The sequence below is a fragment of the Tachysurus fulvidraco genome, chromosome 20 (assembly GCF_022655615.1).
Source record: "Tachysurus fulvidraco isolate hzauxx_2018 chromosome 20, HZAU_PFXX_2.0, whole genome shotgun sequence".
In the NCBI taxonomy this organism is placed as follows: domain Eukaryota; kingdom Metazoa; phylum Chordata; class Actinopteri; order Siluriformes; family Bagridae; genus Tachysurus; species Tachysurus fulvidraco.
Window position 1 is genome coordinate 4,246,329 of NC_062537.1, and position 12,320 is coordinate 4,258,648.

A 12,320-nucleotide genomic window follows, 5' to 3' on the forward strand; every position below is an offset into this window, starting at 1 on the left:
AAAGTGCAGTGGACTTTAACATCACACACACACACACACACACACACACACACACACACACACACACACACACACACACACACACACACACACACACTGTTGGCAAATTTATAAATGCTGCGGATTAACCGACCTGTGAACGTCCCTTAAACATTGATGTGTACTGACATCGAGAAAACTCAGGGTCAACGGTGACCAAAGATGCTAGAAGAGATTATTTCTCCAAAACTAATCTAAGAACTTACCACAAAAACAATGAACATAACCAACAACATTTTAATGACGATTTAATTGAGATTACTCTCCTTTGTTTTTTTACTGTATGTAAGTAAACCCAGAGTGTGTAACCTGTAACCTCTTAAATAGATACACAAGTACATCGGTGATTAAAGCAAAGGTCTGACGGTGGCCACGGAGACAGACGTTCCCTGATGGATACTAATAACAGCAGAGGCATCATCTTCTTCTTACATCATCTTTAAAAGCATTAACACTAAGAAGGAGAGGTTTTTTTTTCTTCTTTGGTCCTAATTGCTCTTCTTTTTTCGAGCAATGAACATTACGAGACAAAAGCTATTGTATGTGTACAGTACATTTGTTCTCCATGCCACAAAAGATGTGCACATGATGTTCAACGATTAATCGAATGATGTACCTTGAATAGATCTTAAAGGAACGTCGACTACTTAATAAAAAGGTAGTCAACAGAATTGTATCCTTTTTCCTGACTAGCAGTCATTTAATCAAGGTTTTAAGTTATCTCAAACAAAGATATCTCATGTTTCTTTGCTGACAATGGCTTTAAAATGTAGCGGGGTTGAAAGTAACAGCTTTGTTTTTTTAAACCATAAAGTAAGTCAATAAAAAATGGCATTAACTCAATTAAATCTGGCTAATAGCACAAGGGCATTAAGGACATTCTTTAAGGACAATAATTCATAAAAATGTACTTTAAATTATAATTCTTTTATACAGCATTGAGTATTTTTAATCTATAATTGAGTTAAAATGATAGGGTTAGGATTCCAACCCTAGGATTTAGGACTTAGGACTGATTTTTCTTCTTCTGATGATCTTTAGGAAAATCAGACTGATGCAACACATGACTTGTGGATTATTTATAAGAGTTTTTAAATAAGAGTTTTTCAATGTACAGGGTAGCTGAACATTTCTTCTTGTCCTGCCATTCTTTTTTGTTGCTACTTGGTTTACACTCATTGCTGCTCCTAATTGGTCCTCTTTCCTGCGTACTGTAAGTGGGAAAAAAACAATTGCTCCCTGGTCGCTCTCCAGAGAACATGAGTGTATTTTAGGACTCCATCAGACTGACCTGTGGGTTGCAGAAGAGTAACGCTGACAATCATCTCCCAAGGGATAAATACTGTAGCAATCGGCCATTATTTAGTTTCTCCTACAGAAGAATGAGTCATAACTCATTCCATGGTAATGGCACAAACTTTCCTTGAATGCGTTGTGACTCGGCATCGGTTTAAACCTGACACATGAATGAAATACAGTTCATCCTGTTACACAAAAGATGTTCGATGAATAATTTTCAGGTTCGGTGGTTAATTAACAGGTTCAATAGATAATATTCACACTTGAAAAGCACTGGTCTTCTTTAACATAACAACATCTTTTACCAGTGCTAAGGATTTGTACAGAATTTATTGCAGAATGACATCATCGATTTTAACCATTTATGGTAATGTTAATAAAGGATATCAATAAAACTCATTAGTTCCTATTCTTACTTGCATTATATAGGACAAGTCGTGGCCTAATGGTTAGAGAGTCTGACTCGTAATCCTAAGGCTGTGGGTTCGAGTCTCGGTCCGGCCACGACTGAGGTGCCCTTGAGCAAGGCACCAAACCCCCCAACTGCTCCCCGGGTGCCGCAGCATAAAATGGCTGCCCACTGCTCTGGGTGTGTGTTCACGGTGTGTGTGTGTGTGTGTGTGTGTGTGTGTTCACTGCTGTGTGTGTGCACTTTGGATGGGTCAAATGAAGAGAACGAATTCTGAGTATGGGTCACCGTACTGTACTTAGCCGTACGTCACGTCACTTACTATATACAGTATAATGCAAGTAAGAATTTATAGAAAAATTTAACAATCATTGTTTCAACAGCCTGTGGTTTTTTTTTCTCTTGAATTTAATGAGACAAAGATAATCAGAACTGTGTCAGAAAAAAATCCCTTTAAAGTTACCGGCACTGGAGACTCCTTCCATAAATGTGAACTAAATGTCTCCTTACAAAAGACAGTAACCGCACGGTTGTTTATATGTTTATTTAAATCATCTGCTGTACAATTCCATGTGTATGTTACTACAGACGTGACAACATATTAGAACAAGTGTATTAATATACTGTAAGCCTCAAATCCTGCTCAAGAAATTGAATCAGAATTGAAAATGGTGTAAATTATTTCAAAATATTCCAAATAAAGTCTGCTTTCACAATATTGTTATTAAAAATGAAACCAAACATAATTCAAGACAAGTTTCCACATTAGTACATCTAAGATATCTTGCAGCTTACTTGCACATATAAAAAAAACACGCAGTAAACTTCCACATGCATTCTTTCAGCACACTGCAACTTTAAACTTTAATAAAGACCAATTCTGTCTGAGCTTTTTCAAGCAATGTGTGACCAGGCTAACGAGACCACCTTCTGCTTCAACATGGTCTCTTATAACAAGGCTTGTCCAATTAATCAACTATCCACAATGCAAGGGCAAAGGTTTAACCCTGTACTTCACTGTCAGGGGTAAGCTTAATGGGTTCATATTGACAGCGTTGGTGGACAAGCTGGAGGACACATCCTATATTCGAGGACAAGACAAGATGAGGTACAAAAGTAACTTTTGTTCCACTGTGCTTCACAGCAATCAGGAAAACACTGTACAGCTACACGATATGACACAACACCATAATCACCTGACGTAAGAGCCCTCGCAGTATCATCATGTGAATTATACACCATGCAGCTGATGCAAAAGCCATGAAAACGCCACTCAACTGGCAAAACACAATGAGCACGGAAACAACTACATTAGACGGTGTTGCAATCCATATTGGAAATAAAAAAAAAAAAGCTTCTGCGACAAACAAGCAAGAAAAAAAATGAGTAATTTGATTTGTAGAGTTTAAAAGTTCTTTTCAAAGCAAACTATCGTTTTAAAACTTTAAGATTTGTGAATGTAAAATAAAATAGCGCGTTAATTGCGTATTAGCACATGTTGAATTAGCACGAGTTTTGCACTCAAGGTGAACTGGCTATGATCAGTTTCCCCAAGGTGTGACATGGCCTGGTGTCAGTCCCAGGGTGAATTCTTGCCTCACACCCAGTGATCCCAGAATAGGCTCCTGATCCTTCACAATCCTGAGCAGGACAAAGTGCTTGCTAAAGATGAATACATAAAAGAATTTATGATTTTAAAAGCAAGTAATAGTCCAGTATTGCCCATAATCCAATTATATATATTTTTATAAATGAAAGTGAAACATAGTCTGATTTTCACAGGCTGTTGATTTGTATGCACAAGATTTTTATGAGTGTCATCTGGACTTTATATGTTCGGGTTTAAATGGATGATTATGGGAATTTTTAAGGAACACACATGAGGGATTAGGAAGACCATACACCCTAGGCTTTCGATGTCCTCCGGCAACGTATATGGCGTAAAACTCCCATCCAATAGGAATCTCTAATACCTGTCATTAAATGAACAAAGCCAGCATTGGTATGAGCATGCTTCTCGTTACTGTGAATGAACCTCTCATTACAGTGAACAGGCCTGTGAACAGACCTGTCATTAGTAAGAATAGAACTGTTATTAGTGTGAACAGACCAGTGATTAGCGAGTACCTGTGAACAGAGCAATCATTAGTGAGAATAGACTTCTTAATTAGTGTGAACAGATCTGTCATTTGTGTTGGACGATGCTGTCATAACTAATGAGTGCTGTCATCAATGTGATAAGGCATATCATTACTGTGACTAGTCTTGTCATAACTGTAAACAGAACCGTCATTAGTATGAACCTGTGATCTATGTTGGGTTGACCTAGCTAGCCTGTCATTAATGTGATTAGACCTGATATTACTCTGACTGGCTTTGTCATTAATGTAAAAACAGACCTGTCTTTAGAATGACAGACCTGTAATTTATGTACAAGAGACCGGTCATTAATGCCATTAGAACGGTCATTATTGTGATTGGACCTGTCATTACTGTGATTAGACCCGTCATGAGTGTGAACAGATCTGTCATTTGTATTTAACAGACTTACAATTTTGCCACTTTTACTAACACGCTTGTGCTGAGGAATCTGTGGGTTTAGGTAAAGTATGAGCAGTGTACAAGCACAATAAAGAGCGATGAGAGAAAAAATTACACAAATGCTGATTTTCATTAAGCATGCAAGGCAATAGACCAGCAATTCCTTTAATATGGGACCGTGGCTCAAATTTGTTTTGAAAAAGAAAAAATCTGATTTTGCCTTCATGCATCTGTTAAACATTACTGATCTGACCTGTCATTATTGTGACTAGACCTGTCATTACTGTGAAAAGACCTGTCATAGGGCTGAAAAAACCTGCAATTACTGCACTCAGACCTGTAAACAGAAACGATTCAATAATAAATAAATAAATAAATAAATAAATAAATAAATAAATAAATAAATAAATAATCTGCAATGTGCCTGATTCATCAGCACCTGGAACACAACATCAAACATCAACATCGTCATATTTGTAGGAATAATCTAGTGAAGATTATATTTTACATCAAGTCTAAGGGCGTCTGCTGTAAATGTCTTTAGCACACAGATTATGAACTGTCCCTGGACCAAAAAAAGGTCAAATGTAATGGCACTTTTGCTGCTTTCACTAACACTCCTGTGCTAAGGGATATGTGGGTTTAGGACAGGACTCGACAATGCATATGCACAGTGAAGAGTGATGGGAAAAATTTACACGAGTTCTGATTTTCATTAAGCTTGAGTGGCCATGTACGAGACATTCTTTTGATTGAGGACGATGTTCAAGTGTGGCTCAAAATTGTTTTTGAAAAAAGTATGCAATGTTACACATCTGTGCACATTTTAGGAGCAATAAGATATAAGACACTTCAAATTTGTAATAGAATGTGGTATTATTACTTTCCTGCCCATACAGGATCAACCCTTTGCTCGTGTGACCGATTTTACACATGGTCCCAAACTGCAGTATAGAAAGACTGCAAATAGCTCTGAACTATTCACCAGGGCAAAAAGAAAGCAATACATACAATTGCTAAGGTTTTTATGATTCATGAATGAAGGGAAAGCCAAAACAATATAGGAAAGAAGAAATAACTGCAGTAAGAAGGCAGATTTTAAAGAAGCAACAAACAGCAGATGTACTGTAGCAGTGTATAATGAGTCTGGCAGAAAGCTTTAAAAGTATATTATTTTCATATAAAGTAAATACATTAATTTTGTTCTTATGCCACCAAATTACACTATTGTGTGTAAAACTAATATTTATAGCATTGGAATGAAGTAAGGAATGAACATGGGGTCGTGAGTCCCGTGATGCTTATACACAATTCCAAGTTCATTTATCTTGGGACTTCTTTTCTATTACAGTACCTGACTAGTAAATTATGTGATAAATGACTTGCTTACAGGAACGTAAGGTCTGATCTGCTTTATACTCTGCCAATGTGAGACATTTATACAAATGTCCCCTGAATAATACAAGCAATTTATTCTTGGGTTTTTGGCTTATGGCCATTATTTAATTTTACTTCAATTTTAGGTTCTTTTTCTCCATCATTGGCATTAGTAAGTGACTGATAGAAACATAATGTTCAACACCAATTATGACATCAGCACCATGTGCTTTACTTTGAGGTGAACCACTTAAAGTTCCCAGGCCTGGTACACCATAGGTCCTGTTGGAGAGATCTGTTCCATGTCTTCCAGAAGCTCTCTTTGGTTCGCTGATCCTCCTTCTGCCCTCGAGCTTTTCCTTTCCTTTGACGCTTTCCTGTGTTCCATCTCCAGACGCACGCAACCTGTTAGGTCGTTGTCAGTGTAGATTTTGTTTTTAACTCCTAGGTTCAGAGCATTGGCACTGAAAGATTTGTCCAAGTGGGAGCAAGTCTTGTTGGCCCTCTTCACCTTCTTGAGATGGACCTGTGAAGGTCTGCCCAAGCAGCAGGATGGCCTCTGCATCCAAGCAGCCTGAAATCCTTGCCTGAAATTTTTGTTGTAGTAGCCATAGATGATGGGGTTGACGCTAGAGTTGGAGAAGGCCAACCAATGGAAGAAAGGGAAAATGTAACCTGTCAGAAGATCTAGCTGGTCTCCTTCAGGACGTGCGTAGTCAGTTAGCAGCATCAAGGTCCACAGAGGCAGCCAGGACAGCATGAAGAGAAGGGCCACAACAATGAGCATTTTGATAACTTTGATCTTCCTGTGTGATATAGGTGACTTCCCTTGAGGAGTGCCATCAGGTTGGTTCACTTTGACCAGGAAGGTGGTCGAGTACAGTTTAGCTCCAATGCGCCCATACATGATGATAATAAGAACGAGGGGAATCAGATATATATGAGCAAACAGAACTGTGGTGTACACTTTCCGCATCTCAGGCTCAGGCCAGGTTTCATAGCAGGAATAAAGAGGATAAGTCAGGTTGTAGTTGTCATCTTGAACCATAAAGTGGCTTTGTTCTTGCTGGACGGTCAACATCAGAGCCGAAGGGAACATTATGACCAGAGCCAACAGCCATATCATCCCAATGATTGCCTTTGCCACGAAAAGTGTTAGTTTTGGCTTAAAGGGGTAAACTACACTGCGAAACCTGGGGTTGAAACAAAGAATTGTGGAGAATTAAAACTCACCATCAATTATAGAGTCATTTTAAGATTTTCTCAGTAATTCGACAAACTCTAAAATCCTTTTAATTTATTCAGGAGATGTTTCATGTTGAACCACTTACAGTACTTAGATCATGGCATGTACAAAATCGTTTAAATAATTAACACATTTAAAGGACATTTAAAAATAACACTTTCAGGGTAGACTTATTTTTATACCGTTTTCATTTTATTCACAGTCACAGTAATCGCTTTATTAATCTATTAAACCTTTTATGCTACAGTATGTAGCATTTTGAATCAGAAAATCACCAAAATCTGTATGCAAGGCCTCCACAACTTCAACACAACTTATGTACACAAAGCGTATTTATTTCATATATTTATTTTTGTGCCATTGAGTCTGCACTACTCACGTTTCCCTTCTGCATATCTATTTGGTACTTTAAACTAGTCAATGGCTTAATAACAAATTCTATTCCATGTCTATCATTTAAATAAAATGTGTGCAAGTAGAGAAATGACAAAAGAGTACATGAATGAATGAATGAAATGGTCAATTTGAATGAAATTCATTTCCATTCACAATGTATTTATAATGTATGTGTATGTGCACAAAATAGTGCACAGATCAACTTTTGTAAACGTTTTTTTCCTTTCAGCTAAAATAACTCAAATTATTCAGGAGTTTTAATGATTTATTTAAGTATATTTTAGTGTATTGTGTCTTTTAGTGTATTGTGTTTGAAAAGTGTTTAATTTTCTTTCAGTCGATATACATATTTTTAAAGAAATTGACCAGTTCACTCACATCACATCGCGGGATTAAATAGTGTCACGAGTGTTTATTAGTACTGTAACAAGACAAATGATGAGAACAATGTGGTATTCTGTTATTATTGGGATATTACTGTACAGACATCTGGTGATTTTATGGATAAAAGCTTGCTCTGTCTTTTAATTTATTCATGCATTATAGCCTGTATATAAGCGAATATAAGTATGATTCCTATTGCATATGACATTTGGCTCTTGAAGATTGAGGAAATTCATGAAATCTTTTATTTGCAGACAAAAGGTTAAAAAAATATATTTAAGTCCTTAATATTTCTCTTTGAAATATTGATCTATATTTAACCCTATCAAGTCCTATTAGTGAAATCATCCGCTATCTTGCCTTGCCTATAACTAACTTTTTTATGTATTGTAATATTGTCATTTCTTTATCTTGTTACATTTCTTTAGATTAATACCAACATCTGGCCAGAATTTCAAGTGAATGTTGTTTTAAAGCAACTATGTTTATTAAAAACAATGTTGACATGTTGAATACTTATTTTCCTCACTGCATACTACTTCTACATACTTATTGTGGCTGTCCCTCTTCCTACCTACGCAATTATGCTGGGATTCTAAATAGTCCACAGATCAAGGATTAGAAGCTATTAGAGGTAAGAGATGAAAATGACATGTCCCGTCACTCATGACCATAGCGTGTGGTGCCCCCAGATAAAAACTCTGACATATTAAATGACAGTTTGAATACACAGGCAATAGCACATGGACACTTACCTGTCTATTGCAATGGCCACCAGTGTGAAGACGGAAGCACTGACAGACATTCCTTGTACAAGGCCACTCAGCTTGCATATTATGTTACTGAAAGGCCAACCTGTCCAATGACAAAAGCACTGTATGTACATTAAAAAAGGAGAATCTTTTCACTCTTTTCAAGGTTGTGGGTTCGAATCCCAGGTCCAACAAGGTGCCACTGCTGGGCCCATGAGCAAAGCCCTTAACCTTTAATTGCTCAGTTGTATAAAATGAAATAATAAAGTCACTCTGGATTAAAGTGTCAGCTGTAAATGTAAAAGAGTTTTTTTTTTCTTTCTCTAAATGGCTTTGAGTTTTTAAACAAAGAGTTACCCTTGAATAATGCCATAAACAAGTGCAAAACATACACTTAATAATAGAAAAACAATCAAAAACTCCACAAAGAAAACAGATTTTATATACAAGGTGGAAAATTAAATAGAAATTTAATTTCTGTCTAACATTTTATGTTATCCGTTGAAACCTGTTTATGGACCTCGTTTATATATTAAATGCATCGTTAAGTACAAATCTCTCTACTTCAGCTTGTAGGATTGTATCATTCATTGGCAAATATACTGTATGCAACTGTACATCTGTACAAAGTTCGTTCTCCTTCCAATATCCTCATGAATAATGCACTTGCCTGTTATGAGATTGTCCACCAAAGTGGTAGGAATGCAGAAGATCCCCACAAGCAGATCGCTGATGGAAAGGTTTAAGATGAAGACGTTAGTGACCGTCCACATGTTCCGCTTCTTCAGGACTATGAGACACAGCACGCTGTTACCGATCATGCAGAGCAGGAAGATGAACAAGTAAGCCAGGACGAACACAGCAGCCATGCCTAGTGAGTGCTGGAAGTATGGAGAGAATAGTATCTCCTCAGTGAGATTGGTGTTGTTGGTCATGTTAATGTCAGGGAGGAACATTGTTGGTAGTGCCACTGTCTCTTCATCCATATTAGCTGTGTCTCTCTTAGATACTTCTTCCATAAGTGAGAGGAGAAAATCTGTTTAAAAAAAACAACAACATACAAACATGAAGGGAAGAAGGAGAGATATCTAAACACTAACATGCAACTACGAATAATTGACCTCCAACCAGACTACAGTACAAGTATTGTTACTAAAATTCATTGTCCACTTTATTAGGAACACCTGTAGAACCGTGTAATTCTCAATAAGTCATTCAACCTCACAAATGTTGGTGGCTGAAGAAAAGACCAGAAAATGTTTATCCAATCTTCAACTGTCCAGTTTTCATTATTGACATCTTTACTGACATCTTTATTCTTGGCTAACTAGAGTGGAACCAAATGTGTTCTTCTAATCTTTAGAGGATCTGGCATAAACAAATGTCACAGTCAAATTAACTGAGATCACATTTTCCCCATTCTGTTTTGATGTGAAAATTGAAGCTCTTCACCTGTATCCGGTGCTTCTGCCACACGGATGATGAAGGGTTGATTGGATACTTGCAGGTGTATTTTAATAATAATAATAATATGAGTGGATTTCACATGCACTAACGTGCATAAAAAAATCACTGCATTATCATGACACATTGTCAGATTCTTAATAACTGGAGGAGAAGCTCAATCAATGTGATGCTGATAATCAGGATAAGATGAAAGAATATGATAATTATCAAAAGGCAAATATCAATGGAAAATCAAGATATAGGCACCGCAAATCCCACTGATTTCATTCAATATGCTTAAGAGTAATTGTTTTGATTGAATTTTTAAGGTGGCTCCAAAACACTGGACTTAACACAAGTTTTTAGTCACTTTTTAGACATTGGCTAAATAAATGTTTTTTTTTGTTCCTAAATACTAGGCTCAATCATCATAGTAAAGAAATGAAGGAGAAGAAGATGCTAAAGAGTAAAATATATCAGATTGGAGAGTCACCACTATGATGCTCCAATCACACCATTTACACTTACAGGAAATCTGAATATCTTATTTTATCTGCTGAACCACTCAGCAAATATATAAATAATGACTATCTAAAATACACATAAAATAAATTACAGAATAACTTTTGGTTGATTTAAGTCCTCTCCAAAAAGCACTACATGCAGGAAGTTTCTATCTCAGTGAATAACACAACATTTTTTTAAACTGCTGCACTTTATTTTTATTTTATTTTACTGTTTTTTTTACTGCTGTTATAAGAAACAAAATAAAGATTCCTACCTGGCAATAATGATGATGATGATGGTATCAGATGTGTCGGACTGTGCGCGCTCTGCCGCAGAGCGAATTCAGGGACAGCGCGCCGGATTAGCCACGCCCACAGCGTCTAGACCACGCCCACACGAGCAAATACAAACCCAGCTAAACAATCCAAAACATGTGATCACACCAGAACCTGTCAAATAATTGACAGAAGGTCAAGATCAGATTATTATTATTATTATTATTATTATTATTATTATTATTATTATTATTATTATTATTATTATTATTGAAACCCTGTTAGAGAAGAGTTAGCAACAGTACTGTCAGGTTTGTTTGTTTGTTTAATGCTAATTTTAGTAAGGAATAAAACACTAGTGGTGTTATTATAGAAATATAATCACAAAGTGGTGGGATGAAAAAATATTTTATTCCTTTTATACTACAGCGATTTGCCAACAGTTGCATTTTTTTTATTCATTGATGAATGACGTGTTTAATTTTGTGAAACATCAAGTTATCACTTGTTTCTTCTTCATAGCATCTTAGGGAGATTTTCCTTGCCACAGTCACCTAAGGCTTGCTCATTAGGGATAATTAGTTATACAAACATTATGTTGTGTAAAGCTGCTTTGAGCTATGCAAATAAAATTTAATTGAATTTAATGTTGAATTTCAAGGCTTAATTTAGCCCCGACCATTTTCTTGCTCATGTAGACAGGAACAACTTGAAACCGGTTCCTTAGCTGCAGGGAAAACTGATGTGACCTTGTTAATCTTAGACTCCACCAATCACTCTGAATTAAATAAGCTAGCTCCACAGACCTCTCCATATGCATTCAATCCATGACACAAAAGGAAAGAAACCTCTGCTGGTGTTAAGCATAGTCACACCAAGTGCACAATCCTAATTAACTCTAAAAAAAAAAAAAAGTCCACACAGATACAGATTATTTTAGCTGCAATGTTCTGGTCACCAACAAATATTTAGATCTAGCACTATCAGACTGGGTAACTAATTGGGCCCTTGATGTACCCTTACTGACTTCTCTTTAAGTGGGATATAACTTTAGGCACAAAAATGTATAAATGTATAAATGGCATATCCTGCTTTCGTGTAGGATGTCACTGTAGTATATTTGTAACAAAAAAAGTAAAGAAGGCACTGAAAAACACAGAAAACATAGATAGTGTTGGACATCAGATGGACATCAGCACTTCACATCTAGATAGAGAACAATCACAGTAGGCAACTGCCACAGCCATCATGGGCTGAAGGAGGCTCTAAAAACTGATAAACTAAGTTCAGTTAGCTGCTTGTTAAACAAAACCATGGCCTGCAGGTAACCGTTTAAATGAATAGCTTCATCTATGTGGATCAGTTTTCATTTCTCTCATTTTATCCTTGCATTGCTAAATCCAAATTGTTGACACCAATATAAAATGTACCCCAATTAATATAATAAATAAATAACAGGCAGGAAATCAATATTTCTGACCAAGAGCATAATAGAGGAAGCAGACGAAAATAAAGACAAGCTTACAACACGATGGAGTTATTCAGGTAAAGTGCTTGATATTACTGTTGTTATGGCAACTAGAATGATGGTTATAGAATGGATAACCTGTGGTATGATACTTAATGTGTGTGTGATATGACAGCTGCAG

General features: G+C 36.5%; 1 protein-coding gene across 1 annotated transcript; it reads right to left on the reverse strand.

Annotated features, from left to right (window-relative positions):
- Nucleotides 1-5,915: 5,915 nt before the first annotated feature.
- On the reverse strand, nucleotides 5,916-10,831 carry npffr1l3 (neuropeptide FF receptor 1 like 3). Its single transcript, XM_027139698.2, has 4 exons — nucleotides 10,671-10,831; nucleotides 9,114-9,479; nucleotides 8,447-8,546; nucleotides 5,916-6,858 (listed from the first exon to the last, which is right to left on the reverse strand). Exons 2-4 carry the CDS (start codon nucleotides 9,460-9,462, stop codon nucleotides 5,916-5,918), a joined length of 1,392 nt encoding a protein of 463 aa, XP_026995499.2. The 5' UTR covers nucleotides 9,463-9,479; nucleotides 10,671-10,831.
- Between the last annotated feature and the right edge of the window lie 1,489 nt (nucleotides 10,832-12,320).